Raw genomic sequence first — 16249 nt, forward strand, 5'->3', positions numbered from 1 at the left:
ATATATATTCCCATCTCTATATATAATACATATCATTCCAATGATCCACCACACCAACCCGCATTTGGCAAGCTAGCTTCCTGTCACTTGAAATTAAACTTGAGAGCCTGCCCACGCGACTGCTTAGCCATGAATCCTGCAGATATTGCTCGAATCGTTGTCGGCATCCTAGGTGGGTGATACTTCTTTCTCTATATTACGGGAAAAAAAGTAATTAATAACAAAATTTAGTGACAGAATTTGTAAATTCCGTCATGGAAAAGATTGTCACTAACTGATTTAGTTACAGAATTCTATAATGACAGAGTTCTTTTACTAAAGTTTGTCGCTAATTTTATTCTTGGCATCCTAGGTGGGTGAAATTTCTTTCTCTGTCTAATTTTTTCTCCTTGATATGGCCATATGAATGAGTCAAATTTAAGTATTGTGGATGTTCACATGGACTTGAATGTAAAACCTTATACTCAAGCCGCCACAGCCCTTTTCACTAAGACCAGCCAACGCTTGTTGCTCTCCAACAATCCACTATTTGTGAACAGTCCATTTTTTTATTCTTATGTTATTTTAGCATATTTATATTGATGGTTTTCAACTTATAAGCATGATTCTAAATTAACCTAGTCCGACTTCTGTGATATATGATCTCTCCTTCTCATCTTCTGGTGTCCTTCTTCATAATTCATTGACAGTACTGAAGCATGTTTTTTCTTTTTATTTAATCTAATAAATGATTTACTGATAGTATAATGTTGTAAAAGAAAATAAAGGCAAATAAATGAATTGGATCTTTTACACTTCATTTATGTGATATTCTTTATACTGAGAGGATTCAGTTTCGTGTTTTTTTCTTTTTCATACATAATTAACTGATCTTTGTTTTTTTTTTTTTTTAAATTTTTGGGAACTTAATTTAACTTGCAGGAAACATCATTTCGGGCTTCATGTTCTTATCTCCCCTGTAAGTAACCATCAAATGGTTTTTTTTTTTTTTTGTTTACCAGCACCATCAAATGAATTTGAATTAACATTTAATTTAAAACTCATATTAGTCACACTGTATTACGAGCTTATACTCTTTTTTTCGTTCCTTCTTATATGAGACAATTTTTGAATATGCCTTGTTCGTATTTATAAGATACAATTAGAGGCTCGTTTCCAATTTTTTTTTATTAATTTCCTATTTTTCTATTTAATCACTTGTATTAATATCATTGCATTTATTATCAAGGTAAATTATTTACATGGTAAATTCTCTCTTATGCTATTTTTCCCTGAAAAAAGTTATTTTTTACATATTTATTATTTCTCTTTAATTTTAAATAAGATTTTCAATATTAAAATATATATTTGCAGGCCAACATTTTTGGACATATGGAGGAAAGGAACGGTGGAGCAGTACTCGGCGATGCCGTATTTAGCGACACTGGTGAACTGTATGGTGTGGACGCTGTACGGTTTGCCGATGGTGCACCCGAATAGCCTCTTGGTTGTGACCATAAACGGGGCGGGTTGTGTGGTGGAGCTGATCTACGTCATCATCTTCCTCATATACTCTCGACGCACCAAGAGGCTCAAAGTCTTTCTTTTGCTTCTTGTTGAGATCCTTTTCATCTCTTCTCTTACTGTTCTCTCCTTAACGCTTCTTCACACCGTCAAGAAACGCTCCGCCGTCGTCGGAACCATTTGTGCCCTCTTCAACCTTATGATGTATGCTTCTCCTTTGACCGTCATGGTTAGTATTATTAATCAATTACTTCTGTTTAATTATTTTTCATTCCATTTTAATTTTTAATGGGTTTAGATGCAAATTTTTCTTAGAAGTTTTCCTTCCGAATCAATATTGGTCTGGAATTTTTTTAAGTTTAATATTGCCCTGAAAGTTTCAAAACATAGCAATATTACCTTATCTCATTAAAAAACTAACATGAACAATTAAATTATAGTATTGATGACTCTTAACATTTTCAATGGTAAGAGGTAACAGATTTCTCCATTTTAACACTTTTCGAGTGACTTTGAACCTAGAAGAAAAATTTCAGGTCAACCTGACTTTCGGGTGAAAATTTTTAAGACAAATTTACATGTCAACTATCATTTTTAATTTCAATATGTGTGTATATATATACAAGCTATGTGACGATATAAATATATATATATATAATATATGTTGGACGCAGAAAATGGTGATCACTACCAAAAGCGTGGAGTACATGCCTTTCTTTGTGTCTCTTGGCACCTTTGGCAATGGCGTCGCTTGGACTACCTATGCTCTCATCCGTTTTGACCCTTTCATTGCTGTAAGTGTGTATTACCTCCGGTTTTTAATATAAAAACGAGTTTGACATTTAATTTGGTCTTAAATATAAAACTCTAATTTACTTCGTCTTTCATTTATTTATCTTTCTTAAGATAGTTCTTGTAATAATTGTACATATTAAATATTTTATCAAATGCTAGTTTTAGTTAATACACATGATTATTAAAGGTATTTTAAGAAAGACAATACATGTTTATTACAAATAACTAATTTAACTAATTTTCTTAATATACTCCAATTAGGTAACTAACTCTCATATTTAGGATGAGAAGAAGTATGTGCATGTGTATGCGTGGGCATGATTATATTGAAGAAAATGTTTAATTAATATAGCCAAATAACAACAATAACTAGTTTTATCTCAATACAAGTGGGGTTAGCTGTATGATTCTCACGGCAAAATTATTTACATTCTGTTAATTGTTAACAAAAAATTTTTTTAACCATTTTCTTGTATCTTATTTCACCATCTTTTAAACCTCTATATCGTCTGATCTCTCGTTACCACCCCCTCCAACACCCTTTTTTTTTCATGTCCTAATTGATTCAAATGGTTTTCTAATGTTTTCTTTCTAATAGATATTATAGCATTTTGATGTAATTTTAATATAATTATAAAATAATACAAAGATATTATTTTGAGGAGGCAGATACCGAATGGGATAGGATTATTGCTATCGGTGGCTCAGTTGATCCTCTATGCCACTTATTACAAATCCACGAAGCGGCAGATTGCAGAACGGAAGTTGGCCGCCAAGGGGCAAGTGGAGCCCACGCTTTCCGAGGTGGTCGTCCTTGCCAATCCTACCCTTCCCAAATGATCTCTCCCCCTCGCAACCCTCCGCCGCAACCGCACTTTTTTATTTTAATTTTTTGAATAATTTTCTATTTCTCAAAAAAAAAAAAAAGAGTCCGCTGATTTTTTTTTGGGTCTGTTTTTCTTCCCGTTGTCGGTGTATGATCACGGTAAGTGTTCTTCTGGGTCCTGAGAATTAGATGACAATTCATCGGCACAATGTTTTCTTTAATGACAATGGGCTAAGCCCAACCATATTTACTTGGAGCTAAGTTGGTTTGGATTCGAGTTGAATTATTAAATCATAAGTTTACTAATAAGAATTGGTTTAATTGTCAAAGAGTTAGCTCATAATCATAATATCTTAGATTCGAATTTTGTTTTCAATACAAAATTCTTATTAGTGGGTAATCTGTAAGTACTTTTATAAGTGTTTTCTGAGCCTGGAGACATCTTATAATCGAAATGAGCTTTTAAGACTCAACTCACTCAAACTTTTATTTATTTAAAAAAATCATAAGATGGGACGGCATGGATGCACCATAAGGGAGAGGGGGAAAAAAAAAGGAAAGGGGAGATTATATGTGCGTGTATGTGTGTGTAATAACTCTACGATTGGAGTGATTCACAACTGATTGAGTCTCCTTACATAGAGACGGGTAGGGATATATGGTATTCTATGAAGATAAAATATTCATATCTATATCTATTGAAGAAAAAGATATACAACCGTATATGTTGGTTAATTTATGGTAATGTATCTATTATCTCAATTAGATTATTTAAATATGATATTTAGATTATTTGAATAATATAAATTAAGAGAAAATTAATTATTTAATCCTTCAACTTTCATCCCACCTATAATTCAATCTCCCATGTATGACTAGTACAACTCAATCCTTAAACTTTTGGTTGTTTCAACCTTAGTCATTATTTTTTTAAACCTTTTTTTTAAAAAAAATTGATTTTTGTTAGCCAACTCATAAAGGAGTGCATGTTTGGTTAAATGGTGGGAACTCAAATAAACCCATTTGAATCCAAATAAGTGATTATGTAGTTTGTTTATTTTATTTTGCTAAATTTTTTAAAATCCTGATAAATCGTAATTTCAATCTCAATCGCACATTTGAGCAGAAGTTACTAGAGTAGCTTTTGCACTAATAGAAGACCTGGAAAAAAAAAACCATATATTGAAGATTTGCAGGCCTCGCATATGGAAAAAATAATACAAGTGGCAGAATCTTATTGGAATAATGAATGTAATGGTTCTATAAAAAATTGCACCTAAATTTTCTCCTAAATTAAATCCTTTATCTAATTTATGTTATATTTAATCTGAAAAATCACTTATTAAATATTTCAGTCCATCGAAAATCTAATATCAATAATATGAGTGCAACTGGTGGCGCAGAAAGATAAGTGCTGTGTCACTAATCAAGTTCAATAGTCGCATTTGCGTCTCAAGATGTTTGCTTGCTTATTTACCTTTCCAAGAATCCTATTCATGACCTAATTTTCACTCACTTATTCATATTTATAAATGGATAATATTTATATGAATGAACACGCTCATATTGGGGTTTCCACTTCGAGTGTAAAGCTACGTGAAAAGGGGGCAAAAAACTTCCAAGCGGTTTTCGGTGAGCCTTGATGGAATGGGAATCTCATTTCCTTATAAAATATTTGAGATGATTATGAATGTTGCTTCATAGAATTTCTTTCAATTGCTTTATCATTTGCATAAAAGATAGGAAAAAATTGTTTATATCTATAATGTCAGGTTTTTTAATCATATATGGCTGTGTCTTTTTTTAACATGGATTTATAATTAAATACTATTAAATATTAATATTTTAAAAATAGGACATATGGTTATGTATAATTGGAGAACTTAACATAATAGATATAAGGAATTTGATGTAAGTATTATACTAAAAATATTACCTTCTATCCTTAATATAACAGTTGATTGACTAATTTGAATAGATTAAGAAAATTAGTTAATTAGTTATTTGTAATATATAAGTGTTGAAAAAAATGGATAAATATATGAAATAAAATGAATTGAGATATTATATTTAAAACCAAATTAAATGTCAAACTAATTCTTATATTAAAGACTAGAATTAGTACTTCATGTTATAAATATTTAAAGAAAAACATGCTAACCACTTGTAATTGAAGGTGCCTATGGGGTGGGATGAGACAGGGACAAACCCATCCCAGTCCCATCCCAATAATTGAGATAGGATGGTTTTCAATCCCGCGTCATATCCCATTCCATCCCGATAGTGTCTCGTCCCATTCATGACAGGACATAATAGGGACAGGACCAGGTATCCCATTTATTTTTTAATGAATTTTTTTATCTCAAAACTAAACGTATCTAGAGCATAAAAACTCGTAGTAAAAATTATATAAAGAAAATAGCTAAAAATTGACAATAATAGAAAATTAACAAAGAAAAATGTTTCTTTTGAAAGATAGAAAATATATAAACTCAAGATATCCCTGAAAACACATCATATAACCTATAGAAAAAACTTATAAAATTGTAGACGATATAATTATAAAATTATAAAAGTTCTAATATTATTATATTAATAATAAAGCAAAATAATTTTATAAAATTAGAAAACATAATATATGGGGACGGAACCGGGACGGTATACTCCCATCCCATATCCCGTCCCAGACAATGACGGGATGTCAAGACAGGATACAATTGAATACCCTTACTTGCAATTGATGTTTGAGAACTTTTAGAATTAATAAAATGTTTGATCCTTATAATTTATTTTCATTTTGATTTTTGGTCTTTATAATTTCAAACTATATGTTTCAATTTCCTTACGCTCCTTTCCATTTAAAATGTTAGTATCTATATTTTAATAAGAACATAGACTATTTTTCTTTTAACAGATTAAAACCTATAATTTGAAATTATAAAACAAAATGAAAATGAAAACAAAGTATAATAACCATCAAATATTAGCTGCGGCAGGCACTAATTCTTCTGATTTAGGTCATCATTGCGAATCTTTCTAATTTATTGCTCTTCTACTATGATGCATGGATTAATATAATCCGCAAGTGCTTCATGACTTGTCCCAGTTGAACACCTGAGTGCGTCCACAAGTTGACGTCTTTTCTTTTTCTTTTTTCTTTTTTTAAATCCCACAACTTTAATTTGGTCGATTCATGTCCACTAAAATTAGGTGGTGGAGTGCAAATCGTCTCAATATTTTATAGTTCCTGTAAGTTTGGTGTTTTATAATTCTATTTTCAAATGAAACTAGTATAATTTCACTTTGATCATGCGTTCATGGAAACTATATGTTACCTAACTTTAGTCCAAAATTGGCAACATTCATGGCCTATGTACGGATGCGACACTTTCATTTTCAGCCATCTGCGTACAGCAATGCACTAAGAAAAAATAATTTTGAAAAGGACAAAACTTAAACCTCATTATAGGAATCCGTACAGAATAAATTCTTGGTTCTTTTTATATACCCTTTGTTAGTTTCAATTAATATTAATTACTTTTTTCATATATGCCCATATTTATTAGGGTAGTGGGAGAATAGAAAATAATACGATGTTAGAATTTAGTACAATTAATGAGAGTAATACTAGAAATCACTTAAACTTAATCTTTTTAACTAGTTTTATCGGTATGTGTCAGTGACTTCTTATAATATGGTCAAGAGGGAGTACCATTACATCTATTATTCCAATCTGATTTTGGCACTTGTATTATTTTTTCCATCATCATTAACCACAAATGCTGACGTAGGGACCAAAAAGAAGGGATACGTGGCAGAATCTGATTGGAATAACGGAGGTAATGGTTTCTAAACAACTTAGGTTTTGTGCTTTGATGATATCCTCTACATCTAAAGCCAACCCCATCAACAGAATTTGAAATAATTAATTTCTTGAATCTTGGAACTGAGATGATAGAGAAGAGAAGGCCATCTCTATAAATACACGTATGCTGCAATCTCAGCACTAAGCAGTATCATCCGATGGTGCAGGTAGGCCAAAATAGAGTTCAAATCTTGGTCATTTTCTCCATTGCACCCCTCTTTTTCTATTAGATCAATGTCGTTTACATTATATAGTCGGTTTTACATTTCGAATTTATATACTTATACTCCATGAATCTAATAACCTGCTAGTAGTGTACACTGCAGAAGTAACAAGCGACGAAGTAGATGGGTAATGAAGTTGAATGGAGAATAAAGGCCGGTGACGGATCATCGGAGATTTTGGTGCCGGAGAGATTTGGAATTGGAAGGATCCGACATTGGATTGTAAGGTTGGGTTTGAAGTTATTGATATTTCCGAAGAAAGCGTGGGAATTAGGAGTGAATGATCCCAGAAAGTTTATTCATGCCATCAAGGTAGCCATAGCTCTTACTTTAGTCTCTCTCTTCTACTACGTCAAGCCTTTGTACGATGGAGTTGGAGGAAATGCTATGTGGGCAGTCATGACTGTGGTTGTTGTGTTTCAGTACACAGCAGGTACGTACGGTACACCCAATCACTCAAAATTACAATTTTTTCCTCTTAAACCCATCTATCGTATTTTAAAAACACAGTTAATTAGAAACAGAATTTAGCGATAGATAATTTTCATCATTAATTAGTTTAGTGATGAAATTTTTTTACTAATTAATTCAGCGATGAAATTCTGTCACTAATCAATTAGTGATGATATTTTTTGCAAGGAAATTTACAAATTCTGTTGTTGATTCACTTTTTTTTTTTTCCTTTGGGCAATATATTCAAAGAGTATAATTAAGTTAATAATTGGATAATTAACTAATGCAGGTGATACAATTAGTAAAACTATAAATCGGATCTGTGCGACATCTATTGCGGGGTTTCTTGCCATTGGTGTGCATTGGGTAGCCAACAGAGCAGGAGATCATGTTGAACCAATCATTGAAGGCGTCTCACTCTTTTTGTTAGGTATTAAAAGCAATTTTCGCCAACCCATCTAATGGTCTTGTATTGTTACAAGTAATCAATTACTCCTCCGGTCCTAATTATAAGACCCAATTGACTTATTTGAGGAGATTAAGGAAGTAAGTTAAGTTGGTTATTTATAATAAATAAGTGTTGTCATTCCTAAATATCCTTGCTAATTAAGTATATTGGCTAAAACTATCATTATTAGAAGGATTATCTTGGAAAAAAATGCATAAATATAAGAGACAGATGGATTGGGGTCTTATAATTAGGACCAAATAAAAAGTCAAATGGGGTCTTATAATAAGGACGGAGGAGTATCACTCTATGCACAATTCATTCACAGACTATAGTCAAAATTTATTGTTTATTCTTTAGTCTTGATGTTAGAGTTTTAACTTTGATCACATATCTCTTGTGCCAAAAAAAAAATCCAAAGATATATGTTGGATTTATCATCTAATCACTCAATGTAGGACTTAACCAATATCCTGTTAACTTAATCATTGTTATTTCCGTGGTCAGCTTCTGCTGCAACGTTCTCTAGATTCATCCCCACTATTAAGGCTCGATTTGATTATGGCGCCGTGATATTTATCCTCACTTATAGCTTGGTTTCAATATCGGGTTATCGGGTCGATGAATTATGGGATATGGCAATGCAAAGGATATTCACCATTATAATTGGCACATCTTTCTGCATAATCACAAGCATCACTGTTTGCCCCATTTGGGCGGGTCAGGAGCTCCATGTTTCAATCACTTCAAACATGGACAAACTCGCAAATTCTTTAGATGGTTAGCCCTTATTTTGATGGCCCATTTGGACGCATACCTAGTTTCCTTGGAACGTAGCTAAGAATAATAATATGTTTGTGACATTTCAGGTCTTGTGGCTCAGTACTTCATTGATCAAACTTCATCTGTTATTGACCACGAATCTGATAAAACGTTGCTAGGCTACAAGTGCGTGCTGAGTTCTAAGGCAGCAGAAGATTCTATGGTATGCAAACTTGATAAGGATTAATTTAAATGATTTGAATTTATAATTTACAATATTTATGTGGATAAAATTTAGATCAAGTTGCTTTTATCATTATGTCAAGTTCTCGTTAAAAATGCATATATACACTCGTATACTCATCTTGTAAATTTTGTATTAGCTCTTATATGTAAATTATAATACATAAATTTTTATATGAACACATGTTATTTTGTCATTGTAATGTTGTTAAAATACGTAGATGCACTTTTATAAATTCACCTATGAACTTGATCTAATAGATATAAGCAACTTGATATAAGTTTTGTAATTAATACATAGGGTTAACACCATCTTTAGTCTATAAAATTTGACTTTGTCTTAATTTTAGTTCCTGAAATTTGAAATAATTATTTTGGTCTCTGAAATATGATTTTATTTTGTTTCTAGTCCTTCAAATTTGAAATAAGTAGTTTTGATCCTTAAAGTTTAACCTCATTTTGGTTTTGATCATTATTTTCAGGGACCAAAAATTTTGAGTTGGACCAAAATGAAATCATATTTTAAGAACCATCCAAAACTAAAATGAAGTTAAATTTCAGTGACTAAAAATAGTCTTAACCCTAATACATACATACAAATAAATATGGTTTGACCATATTGCAATATGCAGGCTAACGCTGCAAGATGGGAACCCGCCCACGGTCGGTTCAGATTTCGTCACCCATGGAAGCAATATCTTAAAGTAGGGGCATCAATGCGCAGCTGTGCTTCATGTTTAGATGCTCTCGTTGGCTGCGTGAATTTAGAAAGCAAGGTGGTTTGATAAATTTCTAAACTTTTTTTTGGCCAGCATAATAAATTGCTAAATTGCTTTTAACTGAGTACGACAGTCTCTACACACACACACACACACAACTTTGAAGGCTCATATCAATATATTGTCAACAAACAATTAATAAATGATATATATAGAAGATTTTAAATATATTAATAGCAAAATAATATATAATATCTATGACGAGTTATACAACTTAATTATTATAGGTGAGTAGATCCATCCTATGCAATCTATCTTTTTTTTTTTAATAATTTTTTCCTGCTACACAATATATTGGCCTATTGGGTCTCATTTACCATTGTTAATTACTCCTTTAATTTGGATCCATTTTTGTTATAACATTTTGAAAAGTTTAGCTTAATCCTTTTTATTAAACCTTTTTCAAATTGTCCAATATATCAATTATTTTTTCACAAAAATGCCCTTAATTAATTAGATGGCAAGAGATTATTGAGAGAAATGAAATCTCATTAATTTTAAGCGTAATTTGGGAAAAAATAACATGAAAGTTTGATAGATTTGATAACATTACCTAATTTAACTCAATTATTTTTGTAAAATAGCTAAAAGGGTTAAAATCTAATTTTGCCCTTGAAATTCTGTGCAAGAACTATGAGTATCCTAAAGGTTTTTTTTTTTTTTCAATCAATATTATCACAAAAGCCTAAGTCACTCTAACTATTAAAAAACTAATGCCGACCATCAACATTTTTGCTGGTCTTTTTTTAACACTTTTGGAGCGACATTAATATTAATTAAAAAACTTCTGAATACCCGTAGCATCTATGCAAAAGCTTTAAGTGCAAAGTTTGACTTTAAACCTAATCAAAGGACAAAAAGTGGTAGCTGAACATCTTTTTATGTTCATGGTTTGAATGCTAGAAAGATGATGATAAAACAAAAGTTTTGAAAACTTATTTTCTCTATACATAATGAAATATGATATATTGACTTTGGTACAGGACAATAGTGATATGAAGGAGCAAATCAGCGGCGTGTGCTTGAGAATGAGTTCCAATTGTGCGAGTGTGATAAGGGAGCTGGTGAAGACGAGTCGAAATATGACAAAATCATTAAGCGTTGATATTTTAGTTGGGAAGATGAATAATACAGCACAAGAGCTTCAGGAAGTATTGAAGTCTAATCCAATAAATAATAATAATGCTGCCAACCCAACAAAAGCACAAAGCTCTCCACAACTTGTTCTCATGGAAACTTTTCAACTTCTAACCCTAGCTTCTTTGCTCTTAGAAATTGCAACACGTGTGGAAGACATTGCTAGAGATGTACAACAATTAGCAGATTTGGCTCATTTCTTGCCTGAAATATCTGTTAAAGGCCTCAAACAAGAAGAGGATCTTGAAGGTCCTTGCTCCCAAAATTAAAAAAGAAACTGTATACATTGATAAATGTTTGCTGTTTGGGCTCTTTAATGATGTCTCACTATATATCAAGTACATGCATCATGTGTGTATGCGTAACAGTTCAATATTGTATAACAAAGAGATAAAAGAAGAAGAAAAAGAAAATGTTGTGTTTGTGATGAAGTAAAACTTCAATTAGAGTAGGGATAGACTTGATATGAGCCCATTTTTCAAGACTTCTCGTGAACAAAATGATTCCTCTCACACTTTTATATTTTATATTAATATCAATTATATTGATGTGAATTGACAATATATAAATATGTATATATGAGATAGTTAAGAAACATATTATGTAACTAATTATGTTTAGTGAATGAACTGTATACAATTGTCACTCTCTTACTCTATATATTGTACTCCTCATGTGGTTAACATAGGACCTTATTAGGGAGTTGATATATGTAAAACCTATTTTATTTGTTTATCAATTTTTCTTCAAATTAACCGTATTGATATTTTTTCAACAATAATCAAATAGAAAAAGGAGAAAGGGAATTGCAAAATATGTTTAGGGTGTTTTAGAAAAGCATCATATCATATTAATTGATTTAACTATCATTCCTAATTTACTCAAATTAGTTTATTAAGTCCTAAAATTGAGTATTGCCTTATCAAATCAATACACCTATCATTTAGCTTATCACTCACACTTTCTCTAAAGTCCTTTATGGTATCAAAGCAATATGTACCAAGAATCATGTCTTCTTCCACCTCTTTCCAACCTTCCTTTGACCAATCTCTCAACTATTACTATCAAGATATTGTCACTTTCACTCATCTCTTATCTCTCATCTCTGTCAAACTCAAGGAGAACAATTATCTCGTATGGAAGCATCGAATCTTTGTCGCAATTAGAGGCCACAACTTGCAAAATTTCATTGATAGATCTGTGAAACCTCCTCTGATGCATCTAATCGATTAAGAATTTGACAATGGCTGCCAATCAATCCAGATTTCCTGGATTGGTAGAAGCAATATTTGCTTCTGATGTCATGGATGTTATGCTCCATGTCCTATAGAATGCTTACTCAGATTGGTGGGTGTCAAAATTTTCTCCAAATCTAGGAGAAGATACAAACTCATTTTGCCTCTCAAACGAGGGCTAACATTCAACAGTTAAAGGCTCAATTAAAGACCACCAAGAAAGGTAATCTTTTTGCTAATGAATATTTGCTTAGTATTCCATTGCTTTTTGATTCTCTTATAGCAATTGGACATCCGATTTTTGAATCGGATCACATCAATTATATTTTTAAAGATCTTATAGAAGAACATGATCCATTCATCATTATTGTTACAACCAAAACAGACCCTTGTATTATTGATCAGATTGAGTCTCTTTTGATTGTTTAAGAGGCTTATATGGAGAAGAACATCAAACGTATTAATGTGATTGCTAATCTTGTTCAAACTAAGTCCTATTCCTCTAGAGGCAGTCACAATCATCATGGACAAGGAAGGTCTACTCTTAGTTCTAGTTCCTAATCCAACAACTCTGGCAAAGACATTCTGATCTATTAAATCTATGAGAAACGAGGACACAAAGCTATTGATTGTTGGTATCATTTTAACGAGGATTTCTAGGCTCTGAGTAGCTCGATGAAATTTGACAAATCTAATAAGAAGGAGGACAATGGCATGGTTGCAACCTTTAAAGTTAGAGATGGATCCAGATTGGTATCTTAATTCAGGTGTTAAAAGCTATATAACTCATTCTGATAAGATAATAGCTGATAAACCAAGTTATCCCTCTATTGATTGAATTTATGTTAGTAATGGTAAAACTTTGTTGGTTCATTGCAATGGTCATTCTAATCCTCATGTTTATCCTTCTCACTACAAACTTAGACTTCATGAGATTCTTCATATTCCTGAAATCACTAAAAATAATTTAAGCATTCCTAAATTGTTTCTTGATAATCATATACAAATTCCTTTTTATTCCCATATTTTCATTATCAAAGATCTTTGAAATGACAAGCTAATCTACAAAAAAAAACTCAAATGCAGTGTCTATAGTGCACCTCTGCATTCTTCCAGCTTTTCTCTGAAGTCATCAAGTCCTACTTCTTCCAAGTCAACTTTTGCAGCTTCTTTTATGTCTTCCAGTTCTGGTGTAAATGTTCCTACCAATACTAAATGTACTTCATCTAAATCTTGTCAGTCCAATACTACTTGTAATTTTTTTTTGTTTTTTAGCTATGGCACAATAAGCTTCGCCACCCTTCGTTTGTGACTGTCCCTTTATCTGTCATTGTATCTTTTGTTCTTAGTACTTGTAATATTGTTTCTTTCAAATAAGATCACTATGTTTGATTCTTGCACTTTTTGTTGTCTTGACAAATCTCATAAACTTCTTTTTTCTTCTTCATCAGCCACATACAACTCTCCTATTGAGCTTATTCATACAAATATTTAGAGTCTTTCACCACACACTTCTCTTAATGATTATCTCCATTAAATTCATTTTATTTATGTCTTTTCAAGATTTTACTTGGTTGTGTCCATTACACACTAAAGCTAAAGCTCGTCAAGCCTTTGTCAATTTTCATAAGATGGTTTAGCTGCAGTTAAACTATAAAGTCAATGCTATTCAGTCTGATGCAGGGGCTGAATTTCTCAAGAAAGGAAAATATTTACAAGAGCATGGCATTATTCATCATATGAATTACACTTACACTCATGAACGAAATGGTTTGGCTATAAGAAACCACAGAAAAATAGTTGAAATAGGGCTTACATTACTAAAAGATGCTTCTCTTCCTTTTCTATTATGGCCTGAAGCTTTTGCTAAGTTGCTTATCTATCTAACAGATTACTAGTAAAGATCTTATACAACATTTCTTTATTGGCAATGTAATAGCATTTTATAGAACATTTAGATGTTCTTGTTTTTCACACACACAGCCTTATAACAAGCATAAGTTTGATTTTAGATCTATGCATTGTATTTCAGTTAGGTATTCTTTCTCACGTAAAGGATAAAAATGATGGGATTCTAACGGTAGCTTATATATTTCAAGAAATGTTGTATTTTATAAGTTTGTCTTTCCCAATCTCACTCTCACAAATCGTTATCTTCTGATCCTAAACTAGAGTCTCTATTAGTTTGTCCTTCAGGTAGTCTTCCTAAATTCCCCCCCACACACACATACTAGTGCAATGATACTAACAATACTTCTTCTATAAATAGTGTGCCTGCAAGTTAGATTTTGCTCCTTCTCCTACTCAGTTATCTCAGTACCAAACACGTGATATTGATAATATTATGATAATAAATGCTTTTCATAGGATGGTTAATCCATGAATGGCATTTACAAACCAAAAGTATATATAGCAGAAATAGAACATGCTTCTATAAATGAGGCTTTACAGTTCCCTCTATGAAAAAATATAATGGTTAAAGAATATGAGACTCTTATGAAAAACAAGACTTGCCATTTGGTTTAATTACCTAAGAATATGTGTGGTATTGCTTGTAAGTGGATGTTCAAGGTCAAAAGAAACCCAGATAATACTCTTACTTATCATAAAGCTCAGTTGTAGCCAAGGGATTTCATCAACAAGAAGGATTTGATTTCACTGAAACTTTTAGTTTGGTTATTAAACCTGTTACAATTCAAATTATACTAACTACTATAATGGCTCAAGGGTGGTGTATGTGTCAAGTTGATGTCAACAATGCCTTTCTAAGTAGGCATACTTCATGTAGAGGTCTATATGCAACAACTTCCAGACTATGAACATGCTGATAAAAGTTTGGCTTGCAAAGTAGATAAAGCACTATATGGTCTAAAACGAACCCTTAAAGTCTGGTTCCAAAAACTTGTTACATTATTGAATAAAGTGAATTTTTAAAGTAGTAGATGTGATCAATCGCTATTAACAAGAATTAATGGAAATGAAAGTCTTTATATTTTAGTCTATGTAGGTGATATAATTCACTCTCTCATAGTACGTCGTTATTGTTGATATGAACAAAGAATTTGCCTTAAAAAATCTTAGTACACTTGGTTATTTTTTGGGTATCAAGGTTGAACCTCAGGCTGATAGAAACCTATTTCTTTCATAGTCCAATTATAGAAAGACATTAATAGTTTCTAGTCTCAAGCTTACTAAAAATGGACTTATATTTTTTATGATATAGCTTTATATCAATCAATTATGTGAGGTTCATTGATATGAGAGGGGTACAAATTGGTTAAAATCAAGTAATGAAAGGACAGATGATCTAAGTAAAACCTTAGGAGAACTCGTATCTTACAATCCTAATTATGAAGATGCCACAAGGTTGATTAATTCCTTGATACTGTCGAATATTCTCACTATAATACAAGCATGCAAGGAAAGCTCACACAGAGAGAAATAAAGTCAATTTTCATTCATCTAAGTCTGAAATTCAAGTACAAAAACGTAGTCTATATATAGGCAACCATAGAACACTCTAGAATCAGTACTCTAAGAGATAAATGCAAGGGATGATGCCTCATTAATGATTATTTGACTATAGGACACACTATTTATTACATAAAGATAAAAAGAAATGACTTAAACTTCAATAACAAGTTTGCTATTTGAAAATAGGAAACTAAATTAAAACATAATTTACGAGAACGAGAAAAATCCTTAATCACAAGGCCTTATTCAAAACAAATACCAAAAAAAAGAAGAAAAACTTCTTTAAAAAATTTAAATCATAATTGATGCATAATGACTCCTTTTGATGCTTTTTAAAGGTTCTTGGATGTCATTTATGCTCCTCCTCCAAGGCACATGTTTATCACATGGTATTGTAAGTTAATTCTTCAATCGGGACTCCACGCAGGCCTTATACATTATTTTGTTGGGCTTCTAGCAATGTAATCACCATTCTTGAATACTTTTTAGGCTTACTAAAATGTGC

The 16249-nt window shown here is 31.8% G+C and overlaps 1 protein-coding gene and 1 pseudogene across 1 annotated transcript; both read left to right on the forward strand.

Annotated features, from left to right (window-relative positions):
• Positions 1-129: 129 nt before the first annotated feature.
• Positions 130-3138, forward strand: LOC114716858 (bidirectional sugar transporter SWEET4-like). The gene is made up of 5 exons (XM_028901930.1): positions 130-172; positions 922-958; positions 1354-1732; positions 2178-2297; positions 2968-3138. The coding sequence occupies exons 1-5, from the start codon at positions 130-132 to the stop codon at positions 3136-3138; spliced, it is 750 nt and encodes a 249-aa protein (XP_028757763.1).
• A 3680-nt stretch (positions 3139-6818) lies between these two features.
• LOC114716856 (aluminum-activated malate transporter 10-like) lies at positions 6819-11304 on the forward strand (annotated as a pseudogene).
• The last annotated feature ends 4945 nt before the right edge of the window (positions 11305-16249 follow it).

The sequence above is a fragment of the Neltuma alba genome, unplaced genomic scaffold (assembly GCF_004799145.2).
Source record: "Neltuma alba isolate B1F8T4 unplaced genomic scaffold, ASM479914v2 tig00011693_pilon, whole genome shotgun sequence".
Taxonomy (NCBI): Eukaryota; Viridiplantae; Streptophyta; class Magnoliopsida; order Fabales; family Fabaceae; genus Neltuma; species Neltuma alba.

Bases quoted from the DNA above. Each gene is read 5' to 3' on its own strand.
- LOC114716858 (XM_028901930.1), top strand. From the start codon at position 130: ATGAATCCTGCAGATATTGCTCGAATCGTTGTCGGCATCCTAG. The intron at 173-921 runs GTGGGTGATACT...TTTAACTTGCAG, and splicing joins AATCGTTGTCGGCATCCTAG to GAAACATCATTTCGGGCTTC. The intron at 1,733-2,177 runs GTTAGTATTATT...TGTTGGACGCAG, and splicing joins CTTCTCCTTTGACCGTCATG to AAAATGGTGATCACTACCAA.